Source organism: Brugia malayi (genome assembly GCF_000002995.4).
Source record: "Brugia malayi strain FR3 genome assembly, contig: Bm_v4_Chr1_scaffold_001, whole genome shotgun sequence".
NCBI lineage: Eukaryota > Metazoa > Nematoda > Chromadorea > Rhabditida > Onchocercidae > Brugia > Brugia malayi.
In genome coordinates this window covers 10,174,197-10,192,897 of record NW_025062475.1, presented here as the reverse complement: position 1 = coordinate 10,192,897, position 18,701 = coordinate 10,174,197, and the positions used below count along the sequence as shown (strand labels likewise).

Below are 18,701 nucleotides of genomic sequence, written 5' to 3'. Positions count from 1 at the left end.
GTTTTGTACATTCAAAACTTTGATGAAGGTTCTTTTTTTACTCGTAGATTCTGGAGAGAATTGCTTGGTCAGGTTAAAGACTTCGGGTTTAATTTTACTGACGAGTATTTGTTTGGGTTTGAGAGAGCTTTGGTTTTGTATAGTCGAAAGTTGTTAAAGTCGAAGAAGGCAAAGAGTAAAAATTTATAGTAAATCTCACACATCTCTCACATACAAATATATATGTTAGAATGGAAGTGGTTTGCAGTATATAATAGATCCTCTCAGATGCAGGAATTGGTTTGTGAACGAAAACTATGCTAAAAATATCTAATACGATTGACTAAAGGATAGGGAATTCTACATGTGTAATATTTTCGGTATTCTAGCCATTAATAATGATTATGAATAAAAAAAAAAAAGATGGGAAATCAAAATTATATCAAGATAAACAAAAAACGCATGAGGAAATGGCTCAATAAGAAATGAGAAATTGATAAACGATTCATAATATTGTTTATCCTAACACTTAGATTCAATTTGTACGATTGATTTTCACACGAAATTATTTGTTTCAATTTAATGTGAATATGAAATTCACAATATTCGAAATTTCTGAAAAATATTACATAAGTTGGTGAATATTCGGAGTTTTGTTTCAAAAAAAGTCGCAATTAAAATTTAATTGATTGGTTGTCCATCAAGGAATTATTAGTAAAAGTTAGTGGGAAAAGAATATTGTATACATAGCTGATATTTATAAAATTATCTTGACTTTTTACTTTAAATTTTTAAAGTAAACAAAATTGGATTTTTAACGTGTAATGCACAACATTATCACGTCCTTTTTTCCTGTTTTGTTTAAAATTTCGATCGATATTAGGTATAACAAATAGTTTTATCAAATTGAATAAGTTTTACTCAGAATACGAGACTAAATGTTTCATTTTCTTCCTTGTATATTTTACTGTGATTTTACATTATTGAATAATTTCGTTTCAAATTATAATTTCAGGAAGTTTTTTTTAACGTACTAATTGTCATTGATAAGCTGTAAAACAGAACTGGTTGATTTTAAACAATAAGACAATAAAGTGATTACGTATAATTACTTCAATATTACTTTTATATTGAAAATCTTTGCATTACTGTCACTAAAAAGAATTATTATTTTCCAGCTTAGAAGTGTCATCATCTGATAAGGTGAATCCGATGATGTTTCATAGTATGCAAGATATGCCTCATGATTTCAAGCAATTTCACAATTCGCATTTGTCGCAACAGCGTAGTATCAGCCTTCCAAGATCAACGTCATATTCAACACTTGTAAGTTAAATTAAAAATTTTTTCCCTTTATATTGTGAACATTTGCTTTAATCTAAGCATACTAATCATTTAAAATGTCAGTAAAATTTAAAAGATTCTAATTTGCAGCGTCATCGGAAAACACGAATTATTTCCGCTATTAGAGTATTACTAGATGAACTTGATGCAGATGGGCTTCATGACGTTGTGGATGAAGCGCAAAACAGGATTAAGAAATTAAGGTGACTATAAGGATAAATGATATTAAAAATATTGATAATGATACTAATAATTAAATGATGCTTATCTACTGTTTGTACAATATAGAATTAATAGCAATGCATTTACTATTGTATGGGTTCGATTAAAAAAATTTTTTTCTCGCTTTTTATTCTCTTCGATTCTAGAAACTGCTCATTTTCAAAATTTTTTTCTACCATGCAGTTTGTTGCACTTTCATCATTCAGCAAGTGTACAGATAATATCATAAAGAGGAAATTGGTAGAAAACTAGATTAAATTTTTCATCAAAAGAAAAGAAAAAAGCTAAATAGGTTGAATTGGTAATAATACGTCTTAATATTTTCCAAGCACCTACCTCTTATCTTGTTTGATAGATGATTATGCATCTTTTACTTCATCTTTTTTAAAAAGAAAAAGAACTATCAGTTCCAAAAAAAAGGAATGATTTGGTAACATTTTCTCCACTTTGCTTGCTATCCGTTTCATTCATTTTTAGTTGATCTTTTCCAGTTGTGACATTGTTGCAAATTGAAGACTGATTAAATATTTACAAACGTATCGATAATAAAATGTTGCAAGTTGATAAATTAGAAGGTGTCGTTAAGTAAGTCAACTAGTTACAACTGAAATTGAATAGTTAAATTGGGATGTTGTATAATTATGAAGTAAAAGTAAATAAATGATAACTAAAACAAACTAATAATTTTTATTGAAAATGAATTAATATTTATTGAAAGGAGAATCGGCTACTTTCCTTTTTTGTTTATAAATTTCAACAAATTAACAAAGTTTTGTCATGTCCAAAAAAAAGGAAATTTAGAAATATGAAATGAAAAGAGATATCTTTTGCTTTGTACAAGATGGTATATATAACGGGTAGTTCTCCCACATTTTCTGAAACTTTTTCCGCTCATACCAGGCCAAGGCCATCAATACTACTACTACTACCACTGCTACTGTTTCTGCTACTACTACTACTACTACTATAATATATACACACCATGTGCAAAGTCATTTTCATACTCCGTTTTCTTCATTTCCTCATTTTGTGGCGGCCTTTTTCTTCCCTCATTCTTCTTTCTACTATTTCCGCCTCTCCTCCGCCGGGTTTCCATTTTTCCGTTCATTCTCTTCGCTTAATCCCATATACAGCAAATAATTTGTTCCGCTATTGCTGAGCTATTTTTGCTCTTATTTCCTTGTTCATTCTCACTTTCCAGGATTATGCTACAACTCTTTCCGGTTCTACAATTTCTTCTTAACTTCTTCCTGGTATGTCCTTTAACGAAAACGAAAAAAACTTTCTAAGTTATATGTTTATTGTGACTACTCGACAAATCAAATTCTTAATAAAAATATAAAAAAAAAGGAAAATAAAGAGAAAACATTTGCTATCGATGTCAGAAGAACTTTTTATATTTTAATGATATCTAAAAATGATAACATATAAAACTGATGCTATGTCAATTAAACAAATAAATAAATTTATATAATTTTGATCATTGATTTATTACTTTCAGTCTGTTACGGCGAAAACAATCGATAATAAATTAATAGGTTAGTTTTATAGTGCTTCTACTTAGGTTCCATTTTCAAACATTAGAAATATTATCAGTTTTAAAGAAAAATGAAAATTTGCATTTAAACCCATATTTTGTTTAAAAATTTCTCCTTTCTTTCTATTAAAATGAATCAATGTTCCCTTGAATTTTTATGCTTCTCTTTGCATATAAAATTTTTAGAGAAATTCTTTGAAGGAATTTTAAAAATTTGAAGTAATAAAAAATTTAATGGTGTTATAGGAATGCCTGAAGCAGTATGCGGACCGGAGAATATAACGATCGAAGGTACAACCGAAGAATCATTTGAAGGTGTTGTTTTCATCAAGAATTGGCGACGGAGCAACGGATGCGCTGCGATCTATACACTCAACGAAAACACTACGACACCGTCACTTTCAATTCCCATAAATCGTATAGGTCAATGTGGTTTGGTGTTACGAAGGAATGTAAGTACAGTATCACTTAGATAGTATAATTAATTATCAGTTAGCATATTCTCGCTGATAAGATAGCTTATATAAATGATAAGGTGGTAAAGTAGCTATTGCAGTGGTAAATAAAATTCATAGGGCAATCATAGAAGCAATAAAAAAAAAACTGTATCGGTGATAAGACAGCTACTTCAGTGATAAAATGAGTGATAAAAAAACTATTACTGTAATAAAGCAAATATATGAACAATAAATTGGTTATTTCAATCTATTGAAAATTAGGTGTGACAAGTATTTTGATTTTAAAGTAATTCGTAGTGAACAAATTTGAATGTAACGGGAATAACAGTGATATAAATATAAGAAATAATATTTCAATATTGGAACATTTGCTCTAAGAATGTATCATTGCGTTATTTACCTATATTTATGAGGTAATTTATTATCACTTACTAATGATAAGCATATGTCATTAACATACAACTAGTTAGCAATAAATCATTATCACATTTAAAATGTAAATGTGAACTAAAGGAAAAAACGCGAAGTATTTTTACATCATAGGTCAGCTGCAAACATTGTTTTAATTACACCAATTTCAATTGAGCAAAATGACTTATTAACTAATATTTTATATTTATCAAATAAGATTAGTCTTATAAACCAGAAAAGAATAACAATTATGTTTTTTTTTTTTTTTTTAATTTGAAATTTCTTTCTTTTTTGTTAGCATATCCATTACAGGTAGCAAAATTTTACTATTAAAAGTAATAAAACTTACTAATTGATAAACTTCCTACTTTTATTCCTAACAGCAAATAATTATAAGCTAATTTCAATAATAAAATACATAAGCATACTGCTCAAGCAACTTCCTTTACCTTAATTTATATTACTAATAGTAATAACATACAATCAATATCGACCAACTGTTCATCTTTACAATGTTTTAATCAAATTTAATTTCTTTTCGAAGATTAATATTTCATAAAATTTATCAGTAAACTAAACATATTATAAAATTAAATAATCTTAATTCGAATAAGCCAAATAGATTGAAAAAAATGAGCTAAACTGAATTTAAAAAAAAAAAAATCGTATGGAACATAAATAAACTTCAGATATTTTGAGTATAATAAAATTAATCATTATTTTTAATTAATAATAAAAAATTGATTCGACTGGAAATGAATTCATTCGAATTTCAATTGTAGTAGAATTATAAAATTAATTCATTTGCTGTAACCACTGCCTCTAAAATAATTTCTATCGAAGAATTCATTACACGTAATTAATTCCAATTAGCAAAGAGCATTCCTTTGTAATTATTACTTATTGAGGCTCAGGTGATTGTTTTTTTCTACTAGGGTCAAGGTTATCAGTTTTGCTTGAAGATTAATTGTGATGCATTAAAATTGGGTCGTCCCTTTTCATCTTTTTCCCTTTCTCTCGTTCTCTCTTTCTAGTGTACTTGCGACAAAATTAATTAAATGTTAATGAAATCCCCTCATTACTCAATATTAATGAAAATCCAAATTTACTATTTTCATATATAGGAAAAAGAAAATAAAACATACAAATATAATTGAGTAGCAAATTCTAATTCATAAAGTATTTCATTCTATTCAAAAATTCAAATTATTTCAATTCATTTGATTTTCTCAAATGATTCCTAATTTTCTAAATTGTCTAAAATCAAAAAATTTTACCAAAAGTAAACATTTGCAAATAACTGTCTCTTATTATTTGCTCTTTCTTATATGGAACAATAAAGTGATTACTGTAACAATAATAACGAATGCATAACAATGTTAGCTGACATTTTTAAAAATAAAGAAAGAAGTTCTTTTTTAATGAATTCGAATTATTTGAACTTTTATTAGAACGAAATATTTTTTTGTTTTTTATTTCTTCTCAGTTTATCACTGCATAACTGATACTGTAATGATAGAGTAATTGAATTGATAAATGAGCGGTAAATTATAAATTTGTAGAGTTAAATTTATGAATTTTTTACTGACATCTTTTCTTAAATTTATTTAAGCTAAGAAATAAGTGATTTAATTATCTTCAAATTAAGAAAAAGAAAAAAACACTTTCTTTTAATGCATTGGAGTTCGAAAAAAATGAGAGAATATTGTCATAGTTAATTCTAACCCAATTACTTAATTTTAATTCAAATATCTGTTACTGATTATTTTATTAATAGCTTAGGAATTGTACTGAGACTTTTAAAGCACATTAACTAATATAATGTGTTTTTTTTTTTTTCGAAAAACTTATTTTGTATTATTGAGAGCACCGTTAGTTTAATATGCTGGAAATATTATCTTTTTTTTTTTCTAACAAATATTATCAAAAAAATGAAATTAAAATAAAATAAAATTTTTAATGGAAACGAAGTGAGACAAATTTCTGATGTTAAATTATTTCACTAATATACTGATAATTATCACCGCTTTCTTATCACTACAAACATCATGCTAAATAAGTAATTTTCGTCTCTATTGCTATAACAACTTTTGAAAACAAAAAAATTTTTAAAAACTTCAAAAAAAAAAAATAAATAGACTACATTTTATTTAATTGAAAAATTATCAGAGAAATAAGTGTTAGCATCAGAAATTTTTGTTAATAATTAATTTATCGTGGAGCAATTACAGTAACATAGAGCATAAATATTTCTACAATTGCTTTATCTTTAAAATTCGTTATTTAAGTACTAATTCCAGTATAATTTCAATTCTTTATTTTGTCACTCACTTTTTCATCCTTTTCGAATACTCATGTTAATTAGTACATTCCATTTATATCTTGTCGATTTTCCAACAGAGATGCTTATTCAACGGTTTATTTAGGATAAATTAAATTAGTATTTTCTTCAAAAAAAAAAAGAGAGGAAAAAGTGTTTTAATTTTAGTCTGAAACAAAAGAAGTTGAAATATTTGTGGTATTCGTCTTCAGTTTTCATCCAAATTTTGTGACTGCCGACGATCGTTCTTTTGCGGTACATTGCATTTTTCAACAGCAATCTTTCAAGGTCGCAACCAAATTCAATTTCATAGCGTATGTTAATTTCGACATTTTTGTAAATTTTATTATTCTAATATTAGAAAAAAGCAAAGAAAAAAATTGGAATTTCTATTTTATATTTTCTTTCTTTTTTCTTTTGCATTATTTCCATTTTTTTTTTTTGAAAAATAATTGTTTTTTTTTTTTCAAACTTTTTAAATATTCTATGATTAGGTTTTTCGTTTATTGGTTTAAGCATTTTATTGTGAATTGTAGTTTAATTGCTGACAAAATGAAAACATAAAAGATATAAATAATAGAATGAAATAGTGAACGCTTTCAAATTATTATTGTTATTATTATTTGATATAACTAATCAATTGGAGTAAATAATAAAGCAGTATTGATTTTACATTAATAAGTATCGCCGCCAGCAATAAAATTGGAAGGATTTTAAATTTAATAATGTAAAAGTAATGGACTGTACAAATTTATCAATTCTATCCTTAGCAATAAGAAAGATGCAAAACCATTAATTAAAATATATTTTGAGATATTCAAATTTCTTTAAAAATTGGTTCAAAATTGTGCAATGTTTGTAGAGAAAAGAGTACAAGTGGTGTAATTAATGGAATAGCTGATATACCAATTATGAAATTAACGGTTGTTCAGGGACGTGTACCGGATCCAAATATGGAACCGGCACGATTAGTCTCTGTTGGTGAACCATTGATGTACATTTGGCATTTGAACTCTAAAGCAGGTAAATTAAACTGTTTCACCAATAATTTCTGTTATAAAAAACAGAATTGTGTTGCTTGAAATTTTGAATCAATTAATTAGTGAATGTATCATTAGTACAGGTATTTACGGTGTATGGATAAAGGAATGTTCAGTGGAAGCAGAAGATGGCCGTAAGATGAAAATAATCGAAAATGGATGCTCCTTGGATTCTGTTATTGTATCAAATGTACAGTACCCAGAAAATAACCTTAAGGTTTATAATCTTAAGAAAAAAAAATAATCTTAAGGTCAAGGACATATTGTTGTCAATTATATTGTAACTTCAAACGAACATATCATGAGGAAAAAAAAAGGAAGAAACATGAAAAAATTGGCTGATAAATGAGTTAGAAAAGAAGAAAGAGAAAAAGAACGAATTTAAAATCTGTACAAATTAATTAAGATAATTTAATAAAATTAACTGTTTATCTCTTCGCTTTTCTTCCTACTTCATAAAAATACAAGAACAATTAATTACTTGCAATCGATTAAGTAAAGTTTAAAAAAAAATTTTTTTAAATTGCAAGTCTATCCGAATTTTTATTAATGAAGTTTTAAAAAGACATGATAAAAGGAAGAGAAAATAATTATTCTTATCATTGATGTGCCAGAAAATGAATGATCATTTCAGGCATTTGCTGACGGATTGGCATTTAAATTTCCGGATGCTGATGAAGTATGGATATCATGTGCAGTTGCTACATGTTTGCGAAAATTCGATCAATTTATTGTCACTAATAGTACTGATTATTTGTGTCCTAAACAACCAGTAAGCCTTACTTACACTTCAATTTACAGTGATAATTCCGTTGTTGTTTAAATTATTTAACTTACACTCTTGATTTTTTTTTTTCAGTTATTCCTCCATCATTAATTCAGCAATTGTTATTTGCATCAAAATAAAAAACTGAGGGAAAAGTTTTATATTTCCTTTTTTCTCTCTCTCCCTTTCTCATTGTTTTCATCTTCATTTCTATCACATTTCTAATGATTCAATTTTTTTCTTTTACTTAAATAACAGATAGACTTATACACCTCTGATCTTACAATATATCATAAACAGCATTCTTTATTTCTCCTTTATAAGTGAAAATTACATTGCAAATGAAATACATAACACTTATTATATGTATATTAATTTCTCTCCTCCTTCATATTTCTACAGGATTGCTCTAAACGAATAAAACGATCGATGGAAAAAGAAGAGAAGAGAATTGAAATTTATTCAACAGACAACTTAGTACATCATAAGCTTCATGTCACTGATCAACCTGTTCATACCTTACCTTATCAAAGTAATCCCTTCTCTTCACCTTCGTTTCTTTATGCAAACATTTTGAGACTATTCAAAGGATTTGAACCGAGTAAACAAAATCGGAAAAAAATAACCTAAAAAACATATAATGGGATAGGTTTAATCGAACATTTCTGACAACTCGTCATTTAAATTTCTCTTTTAAATTCATATTAATAGTTGCATAATTTCAAGCGAGATTTTATATAATTTCAGGTATGGGAGAGAAGACATTGAGGCTCTATAATGGAATTTGTATTAATAAGAAATTTTTTGCCGGAACATTTGCTGCCTTAACAACGGCATATTTGGCTACAATAACGGTAGCGGGTAGTTTTGGCTTATCGATCTATCGATCTCAGAGTAAACAATAAAGTTTAAACTCGGTGATATTTTATGTGTATTGTATAAAATTTACATACGGAAAGAGTTAAATTTTCATATACTAAAATTGGAAATGATTCAAAAGTAGTACATTATGCTAATTGTTTCAACGATTCGACTTATCTGTTCATATCGATTTAAAACAGCCTTTACACGATTGTCAACAATGTTAATGCCATTTAGCAATAAAATCAGAAATTTCGCATTTCACTAAAATCTCGTTAATATCTGCTGCAGTCTTCTTCAAATTATTTATTAAAACGCAAAACAAAATAGCTGGTCATCAGAATTTTTATTCACTTCTTTGCTTCTGTTCCTGGAACGAAATATTTTTTGTCAATCCTTTGGCAAAATTCAGTTAAATTTGAATATCGACGAAGACAATTTTTTAATTCCATATTCGGCAGTTCTGTTGTCAGAATGGTATAGAAATGACCGAATGCCAATGCATCTAGTTCAGTTGGTGAATCACCGAAGAAGTATCTTAAATGAAGTGGAAACTGAGAATGTTTTTAAGAATCAATAAAGTATCGAATATACAGTAGAACGAACATTCATGTCACAACCTCATAATCCATATTTTGATTTCAAATTCATAATTTCTTTTCAGCTTAATATTGGAAAAAAAAAGACTAAAAAAGAAAACTAACTCATTGTGGTCAAGTTTCGACGACATACTTTTGAAGCAGCGATCTGCTAAATCCATTACACATTCCTGTGACTTACTTTTCCAATCTACAGCAGTTAAATAGTTATTCACTTCACGCCATTTCACTCGTGGTAAAATTAGATTCAACGGAAACAGATAAACTGATCCGTACCTGCATTTCGTTACCTGAGAATAATTCCTCTTGTCCATCCACATAACATACATCTATAACTGAATAATCTTGTTATATAAATTAAAAAGACGAAAGTACAATTAAAGTTCCAGAAAAGTCAAGAGTACATTTACGGTAAAATTTCAGCAGTTCTGTTAAAAAAGAGCACTCATAGCAGTCAAAAACAAAGCTTTCAATAGAGCATGAATACCTGAAATTTGCAAACTGAATGCTACCTCGACATTTTTAAGAATGTCATCGAAAAGAGCCATATGTGCATGCATGTCTCCTCGTTCTAGATCTGTCAAGCCTGCTGATAATTTTACATTCTGCAAGAAAAATTATCTTAAATGTTTGATCATATACAATAATCTCAATTATGGTTTAAATTCTAAAATCAAAAAATGCTGAGCTTCAATTAACGAAAGTTCAGAGTATACTGTTTCTATTTGAAGAAAAAGATAATTAGCGCAAAGCCTCTACACTTACACGTTTCGCGAGAAAATCAACAACTGGTAAAAATTCGGATACCAGGAATGATTGCAACTTCAGGAAAGGTACTTTTCCGGTTGGTGACATGAATTCAGCATTCGGACGCTCTTCCAAGCGAACTGGTAAGTTTGCCATTTTTAACAATGTTTGTACAGCTACGCAATCAGCATACTATAAATGCATATTCACTGGTTATAATTAAAGCAAATGCTATGCCAGGATTTTATTTTGCATTTTAACTTTAAAACTCAACAAAATATCAACAAACTTCATAAAGAAGGGCTTGTGTATAATACGGCGTGTACAGCACAGCACCACTCCAATCGACATCAATTTCAGATGATAGACTATCGGCAACAAGATCGGTCATGAAGTAGCTCCCCGTCATCGTTCTATATTAACAATTCCAGATCACCTACAAATTTCTCATGCAGATTTATGAATAACAAACTAATAAAATCCTTACCATTAAAATATATTTTTATCATCTTACATAAATGATCATTGATTTGCGGAAGAGTTAATGGTTAAACCTGAAACTTATAGAATGGAAGCAATTTGGACACTCACTGTCATCCTCTCTTGACTAAAGTAAACAGTTGATAAGTACTGCTTTGAAAATAATGTTTTGTTAATGGTTTCCGACCAGATAAAATAAGTGATAAGAAGAATAAGTCTGACTAATCAGTTTAAATGCTAGCAAATTTCAATCTGTTATGGACTTAAGTACTATGAATCTGTATAAACAACAGAAACTGTGAAGTAAATTTAATGGTATGCACTGGAAGTAATTTATTGGATAGTGAAAACAACAACAATAACAATTCACCACGTTTACAAACTCGAAGTTTAAAGTCTTGAAGAAAATTATAGAACTGCAACAATGATTTCATGATTTCGTAACTTTCTTCCATCGCTTTTTGAAACTTCCATTCTTCCTGATGCTCGCCTAAAGAAATCATTAGGAAAATTCAAATCTATTAAGATTAATTTATTAAAAATGATAAACTATTAAGCATGAATAGCGGATGCCTGTTCAGATAATGTGTGTTATTCTTACTTTGAAGTGACACATATGAATTATAAGTTAGAGACAGAAACCGTTTTCCAACATTTTCCGTAATTTGAATAAATCAATTTTCTAACCAATATGATTTATTTCTCGGTATGTAATATTACTTGTCATTTTAAAATTTTGATTTGTAACCGAAAAACTACCTTTTGTGTATTTTGTAAAGTTTCTTTAAGCTTTGTTAATGCTTGTCCATATAGTTCTCCTGTTTCAGCATCTTTCACACCTTCAAAATTCCTTTCTTTAACCTTTCCGGTAAAAGAAACTGTTTGAAGGGTAGCTTGGAAATCTTTTTTCTGAAAATGCAGACAGATATGCTTAAGTCTAAAGAAAAAGTGAAAACAATGAAGAATATGAAAAGGAAATAACAAAACACTACTTCTTTAGCTGTAATAAGGAAAATGGCTCTTCCCTTCTTGCCACATCTTGCTGTTCGCCCCACTCGATGAACAAATAATTTCTCATTAAGTGGTCTATCATAATTAATTACGACATCAATGTCCATAACATCAATCCCGCGAGACAAGACATCACTTGAAATAAGCACTCTTGTGGTTCCTTTTCTAAACCTAAAATAATTTTTTAAGTAAAGAATGGATTAAGTTACTCAATACCTTCCAAAAAAAGTCAATATTACCGTTAGCGAAGAAAATTTTATCTTTTAAAAAAATTGTTTGGTATCGAAGGTAACTATAAATTTCATGTTTATCAACATACAAAAAAATAAAGCCAGATACATTAACAAATCAGATTCCACACCTTGCTAATACTTTCTGTCGACGATTACCAAAAAGATTTGATGAGAGTTCTTCGACTTGATACTTCCCAACACTAAGCATTTTCAATAGTACTGCGAGTCGATAGCTAGCTAACCTAAAAATAGAAAGGAACCAGAATTTCTGCCAAGTCCTCAAAACAATTTTCAAGGAATCGTAATAAAAACATCCTTTCTTTAGTTTCTAGTGATTCTATGTAAACCTCTAGTGTTTATATAAAAGCACACTTTCATAAATGGCGTCAATTTTAAAGTGCTTACTTGCTGTTAACAAATATTAAAATTTTTTTCCAAGATTTTCGTCCCTCGATTCGTTCATGTGTTACAAGCGGTTTGAATTTTGTATCACAAACAATATACTCGATCTTTAATGAGTTTGGGATGATAACACTGTTCAAGCTTAACTCATTCGTTACGACAACATCTTCTTTCACTGCTCTGCAAAAGAAATATCGTCCAATACTGAATAAACAATCAAATTGGAAGAATTTAGAAATACGTGAAGTAAGGATCGAAAAAAGAGATAAGAAGGTGAATAATTCATGGTAGGAATGAAACAATAGTCGGCAGAATTAAAACAAGAGTTGAGTAAGAGTATATAAAATTCATACTTGAATAGACAAGGATGCCGAAGACGCCATTCATGCAGGTCTTCAACATCTAAAGATAAGGTAGCAGACAAGAGTATCTTTTGCAAGAAACTTGCGTTATAAAGATCATCAATTGTGACACAGTTATGATTATCTGTAAAATAAAACAACTTTTGGTGGCATTTTTGACCTTCGAGTAGCGTTATTTCAACCAAATTTCCAACAAATGCGGTAATTACTCAACTAAAATCTGATCCTACGGATAAATATTTTTTAATTGAAAAAGGCTATCAATAAACATGTGATATCATCTTATTAAAAACAGATTTACTCATCACTTATGTATTTTCGTCACTTTCTTCCAAGAACTACCACTAGTAACACTGTCGCCTAAAAATATGTCTTATGAACCTTTGAATAACTTCATATCTTCCTAATCATAGAGAAAAAAATCATTTAAGTACTGTTAATGAGCAAGATAACACATCACAGCTATCTAGAAAGAGCTATGCTACTGAAATGAGTAAATTATTTTTATCCTGATTTCAAGGTTCTTTTAAAACTTTACACAAAATAATTACAATTCGCAGCAGCTTCGAGATTGTTAAGCCATTCGATACGAGCTGTATGTGACATGCGATCTGCTTCATCCACTACTAAATATCTGAAAAGTTTTTGGAAAATTTCCAGTAAAATAACAGGTATTATAAGTTTCATATTACTAAAAATGATTTTTTAAACAAAGAAACAACCGACAATGCTGACAAATTTGAAATTTTGCTTCATTATAGAAGCAAATATCTGGAGAATCCTAATAAATTCTCACAAAGTTTAACTAATTCCAATTTTCAAGAAAACTTGCCAATTACAAACCTTAAGTGTGTAAAATCGGCCGGAAAATCCAGATCAGTTATGTGCTCCATCAAACGACCTGGCGTTGCTATCACTATATTTGCACTTTCGAGCTGCTGTCTTTCAACATTAACATCATGACTACCGCAAAGTGAAACGATACACACATTGAAAACGTTATATTTTTTGAACTCCTGGAAAGCGGTTGCTATAACAGTAGTATCAACAATCATTACATAAACCCGATCCTTACATTTATCTAATGCATACCTTTTCTATTTGATCAACAAGATTCTGTACTGGTACTACAATCAGTGCAAAAAGACAATCCATCATTGTGCATGCACGCAAGGCATTTAAAATTGGAATTACATAACACAAAGTTTTACCACTACCCGTTGGAGAACTAATAACTAAATCTCTGAAAAAAAAAAAAAAAAACACATATACAGTTCCTATATCAAACACCAAAAACAACTGATGAATAAAAGCATAAGTAAATTTATAACCAGTTTGCTTAAAGTTTTCGACTAAAAAGTAGTCATTAGTGGCGGACAAAGCGATTATTTACCAATTATTCTTTGATACAAAATGATAAACAGTTTGAAAAATTATCAGATGGAAAATTCCTTGCATAAATAACTAGCAGAAAAGCTATCATTAATCAAATGTAAAATATATATTCGTTCCATCACCGACATCATCTTTCATTATTTGATAAACGTTTAACTCAAATTTTAAAACCTTGGAGGAAAAATCGAACAAGTGTTGGTTGCAGCCACGAGATGTGGAAGAACTGTCCGCTGGACAGGATACCATTGCCTGAGGTGCTCTCTGACACGACATGCAAGTAAAGGGTGTAAACCTTTGACAAAATCAAGCTCTGCACAACTTTCTTTATTCAGTTCCGATGCAAATGTTTCACCTTGTTTAACCCATGTTGGTACAACACTGGAAATTTACAAAATATTAGTAGCTTATTATAGTTATCCAATTATTGTTTCTGCTGTGTTCCTTTTCACTAAAGTCATAACTCCATTTTTTTTTCTCTCTCTCTCTTGGCTATCGAAGAAAACTTTAATAATTTCTGATGCTGTCCGAACTGGATAATTTCTTTACTTACTGGATTCTCTTTAAATTTACGAAAGTGTCATGTCCCAACACTTTGTAGGTATGTTCCTTCAATTCTTCGGCCTCACTTATTTCATCGTCTGAAATATCTGAAATACTTGTTCCTGGTCTTTCGTCATCCTTTTCATCAATTTCCATGATAATCCTTTAGCTGAAAATATTTTCAATCATTCATATATTATTCAAAGTCGATAATAATAGTACCGAGAAAAATCTCTAAATCTTCTATCCTAAAGATCGCTTTCCTATCCTCACGAAAGTTAAACGACAATATTTAAAAGTATATTCCGTTTCTGCTAAAGATGAGCAACAAATTCAGTAATAAAATAAATGATGAAATATCACAATAAAGGTAAGATATGTGCGGAAGGCAAACGAAATATTAAAAATATGTATCTTTATTTATGGTGAAGCACACTACATCAAAGAAAAAAAAGCGAAAACAATACATCCATTTAGTAAAATGTGAGGAAGTGCTAACAACAAATACTTTGCTGGGAATCATTTCAGATGCGTTTCTATAATATTAAGATCTTCAGTACTTTCACGAACTACGTCAACAACTCTTTCAAGCGCTTCCTGAGCTCGAGATAAGTATCTGAAAAAAAAAAAAAAAAATGAAAGTTACAGATTAATGCTTACTTTGGACAGATACAATATAACAAAAAATTAATTGTTCCTAATAATTAATCTAATGTATTTGTTTCGATTTCGAAAAGAAACTAGCAGCAGCAATTTCTGCCTATAAATTTCACATTCTTTCTGATAAGCATATTAAAAAAGGAACGAAATCAAATGCTGAACAAGATTAACCTTTTAATTTGTGTAACATCACTTTCAGTTAATCCCAGTTTTGTCCCACCTATTGCTTTCAAATTTTCTGCTTCATCACGCAAAGTCGCTAATAAATCATTAATTCGACTCTAAAACACAATAAAGGATTAGTAAAAAAAAAAAAAAAAACTATCATTCGTCATCTTATTTGAAGATATACACTGCGATTTGAAGAATTCATATTCATATACAATATTTCAACACAGCTAAAAATACAAATTAAAAACCTTGATTTGGTCCGGTGCTACAAGAGAAGCATTCAATGCTTCAAGACGTGTTTCGAGTTTCTCTTCAGCACTATCAATGCTAATTGTATATTGCTGAAGAAGGGATTGCATTGCTAAACAACGTAACAAACGATGCGATAATTCTTTATGTCTTTGTCTGAAAAAAACTGTAATAAAATCAAAATGCATTTGAGTAGAAAATAGAATGCAAAATATGGCGAGAAGCTTTTACTACTAAAACTTTTTTTTTTCATCAGTTTCAAAAATTCATTTCTTCGAAAAACGAACCGCTGATACGAACATTGATTTTGTCCCGTTATCAATTTACTATTAATTTGCATAAGTTTTTGATTTAGCTCTTCAACAATACGCTCCTCAAGACGTATCTCTGCTGCCTGAAAGAATTAATATAGTAGGAGCAGAGGGATTTATACTCATTTTATGCTCAATTTTTTTCTTATAGAATTCACAAAATTTGTTTCTCACAAAACTTGTTTAAAAGAAATTCACTGCCACATTCTTATTTTCACCTGTAATTCTTGTCTTTTACGTAATTGTTCAAAACCTCGGATAGGATAAGGAAGCAACTTATCAGGATCTGGATTTTCTCGCACAGCTTGCTGCCAAATCTGCGAATCGAATCCTAAACAAAAGGACAAATTAAAAAACACGGAAATTAAAAATTTATAAATTTTATGCCATAATTTTAAATGAACTTGTACCCGCTGGAGGATTTTTAATGAAAGCATGTTTCTTCGCATCATCCACTATTGTACGCGGAAGAATATTCACAACACAAAGCTGACTCTTCAATTGTATATCTTGCGTAGGTTGCTTCAAGAAAGCACACAATTCTTTGCTACTTGACCTGCCTTTGCCTTTCTCTGTTACATATAGTAGAACCTGAAAAAAACAAAACATGTTATTAGAATAGAATGAATTAGAATTGGTAATTAGAACTTGAATTTACAACAAGACAATGAAGAACCAATCCAGCCATTATGTCCAATTCTTCTCGTAGATATTAATATATTAGCTTGAAACTGAAACAGCTTACTTCAGTTTGATTATCAGGGAGTGGACGAATAAGTTCAATATGCGCTCGAACATTTGTATTATTGCCTAATATGAGGTTCATCGAATCTATGAATTTTTGCCGTTGAGTGGCTCTTGAAAGCTGCTCATAATTAATTCCTAGAGTCAAAGCTATAATACCATCGCTATCACAATAATCACTTCTTCTGAAAATAAGTTACCTAAACAATGCCTATTTTTAATGAATTACGAACTTTAAAAAGTATCTCAGCATACACTGATACTTCAAAACAAAATGAAATGCGAGACGGCCAATCCAAATGTACTTACTCGAAAAAAGTTCAAATTACTGCTTACCTACTATAACCAATCGCTTTAAACTGATAAAAAGGGTTTTCTGCTGTATAAGAAATAGGTTGTTGGTCGCCTTTATAATACCCATTACCAACTCCGCATGCAGACAAAAGCTGATTTAATTTCGCAACAATTCCATCTCTTTCATCCCCAAAAAGATCTGGTGATGTTAAAGATCGAATGAGATATTCTGAGTTCTAAAAATATACTTGTTGGGCTGCCAAAGAATTAAAAATTTGGGATTTTTTAAATCTATAAAACATCTAAACTAATATTTTAGGTATGGAAAAAAATTTAATCTCAAATCCTGCTTATATAACAAGAAATTTAACATTTTAAAATGAATATATTACTCTTTTTTAACTAAAGGAGAAGCAATCAAGAAATCATATGAAAAATAAATATAATAATGAATATAATGATTTTAATCGGAATGAATATCTATATTCCCTGTAATGTGATATTTAATCAAACTAAGCCATTGTCAATCAACAACAAAGTAGAAAGCCTTACAACAAAATCGTTAGTTCTGGAAAGCAAAATGCAACTCTACCTGTATCAAATCTTGCACTGTTGAGATTTGTGAAGCTTGTGCAGGTAATGCGGTTGAAGTACCTGGTAAACCAGCTGGTTTCGTCCCAGACGATAACAGAGTTGTTGAAGTTGTTGCCCCAGCTAAAAGCAGATCAGTTAAAACAGTTAGTTTAAATATATTCCAACACAAGAATGGACAACATTAAGATTTTTAACAGAATGAAGGAGAAGGGAAAACTAAAAGTCTGGTTTAATGAAACACCAAATAAAAAGATGACTTAAAACCCCGCTATTTATCCTTATTCTTCCAAACAAAAGTTGGATAATGATCGCTGATAATATCTGAAATTAAAAGTATTTGAAATCAAAATGCAAAATGTTCAAAACAATATGTGAAGCAATAGCTACTTTTCTAAGCCAACTACATTAGTTTAAAAAAAGACTACACATCAAATTTCAACAAAAGTTACGTTTTGAGCCAAATAATCCTCCAGATTGTGCAAAAGTGGATGTCGTTGTTGAGGCGCCGAACAAAGACGACTGTGTAGTCGTTGTGGAGCCAAATAATGGTTTATTGGTTGTACTGAAATAAACAACAATCTGATAACAATTGAAGTTTCTCATTTTATCAAAAATGAATAATAACAATCGAAATGAATATCTATATTTCCTGTACTGCAACGTGATATTTAGTCAAAGTAAGCCATTATCAATTTATTTAAACATTGTTTTTTTACTAACAAAGAAAAATATGACTAATATATGACCAATATAATTGACTTCATGGTCAAATGACCACGTGAGAGCTAAGGCTATCTCTTTAAATATTTTTGAGGGAAATTACACCGATTAATAATACATTTCTTTAAAATAAAAGGAAATAGTAGTGACCTTGAAGTTGCAGTTCCAAAGTTAAAAGCTGGTGTAGAAACTGAAGTACCAAAAGTTGCAGCTGAAGTAGTGCCTAGTTTCGATCCCCCGAACAAACTCAT

General features: G+C 29.5%; 5 protein-coding genes across 5 annotated transcripts; 2 read left to right on the top strand and 3 right to left on the bottom strand.

Annotated features, from left to right (window-relative positions):
- Nucleotides 1-1,191: 1,191 nt before the first annotated feature.
- On the top strand, nt 1,192-1,530 carry Bm3249 (Uncharacterized protein; the record flags this gene model as incomplete). The annotated part of the gene is made up of 2 exons (XM_001894720.2): nt 1,192-1,305; nt 1,414-1,530. The coding sequence occupies 2 exons, from the start codon at nt 1,192-1,194 to the stop codon at nt 1,528-1,530; spliced, it is 231 nt and encodes a 76-aa protein (XP_001894755.2).
- Nucleotides 1,531-2,750: 1,220 nt separating this feature from the next.
- Nucleotides 2,751-8,982, top strand: Bma-cutl-25 (Uncharacterized protein; the record flags this gene model as incomplete). Its single annotated transcript, XM_001894718.2, has 9 exons — nt 2,751-2,798; nt 3,047-3,083; nt 3,329-3,534; nt 6,440-6,585; nt 7,134-7,294; nt 7,395-7,528; nt 7,946-8,083; nt 8,480-8,609; nt 8,825-8,982. 9 exons carry the CDS (start codon nt 2,751-2,753, stop codon nt 8,980-8,982), a joined length of 1,158 nt encoding a protein of 385 aa, XP_001894753.2.
- Nucleotides 8,983-9,288: 306 nt separating this feature from the next.
- On the bottom strand, nt 9,289-10,675 carry Bma-mtx-2 (Metaxin 2, putative; the record flags this gene model as incomplete). Its single annotated transcript, XM_001894717.2, has 5 exons — nt 9,289-9,475; nt 9,643-9,866; nt 10,050-10,142; nt 10,303-10,476; nt 10,574-10,675. 5 exons carry the CDS (start codon nt 10,673-10,675, stop codon nt 9,289-9,291), a joined length of 780 nt encoding a protein of 259 aa, XP_001894752.2.
- Nucleotides 10,676-11,194: 519 nt separating this feature from the next.
- Nucleotides 11,195-14,863, bottom strand: Bm7533 (DEAD/DEAH box helicase family protein; the record flags this gene model as incomplete). The annotated part of the gene is made up of 11 exons (XM_001894716.1): nt 11,195-11,254; nt 11,524-11,673; nt 11,757-11,946; nt 12,137-12,250; nt 12,414-12,590; nt 12,764-12,896; nt 13,324-13,406; nt 13,616-13,788; nt 13,865-14,015; nt 14,339-14,545; nt 14,718-14,863. 11 exons carry the CDS (start codon nt 14,861-14,863, stop codon nt 11,195-11,197), a joined length of 1,584 nt encoding a protein of 527 aa, XP_001894751.1.
- Nucleotides 14,864-15,226: 363 nt separating this feature from the next.
- Nucleotides 15,227-18,701, bottom strand: Bma-npp-1 (putative nucleoporin Nup54, putative; the record flags this gene model as incomplete). Its single annotated transcript, XM_001894715.2, has 11 exons — nt 15,227-15,323; nt 15,539-15,648; nt 15,787-15,943; nt 16,075-16,181; nt 16,317-16,429; nt 16,509-16,689; nt 16,844-17,027; nt 17,179-17,372; nt 17,729-17,850; nt 18,180-18,292; nt 18,601-18,701. The coding sequence occupies 11 exons, from the start codon at nt 18,699-18,701 to the stop codon at nt 15,227-15,229; spliced, it is 1,479 nt and encodes a 492-aa protein (XP_001894750.1).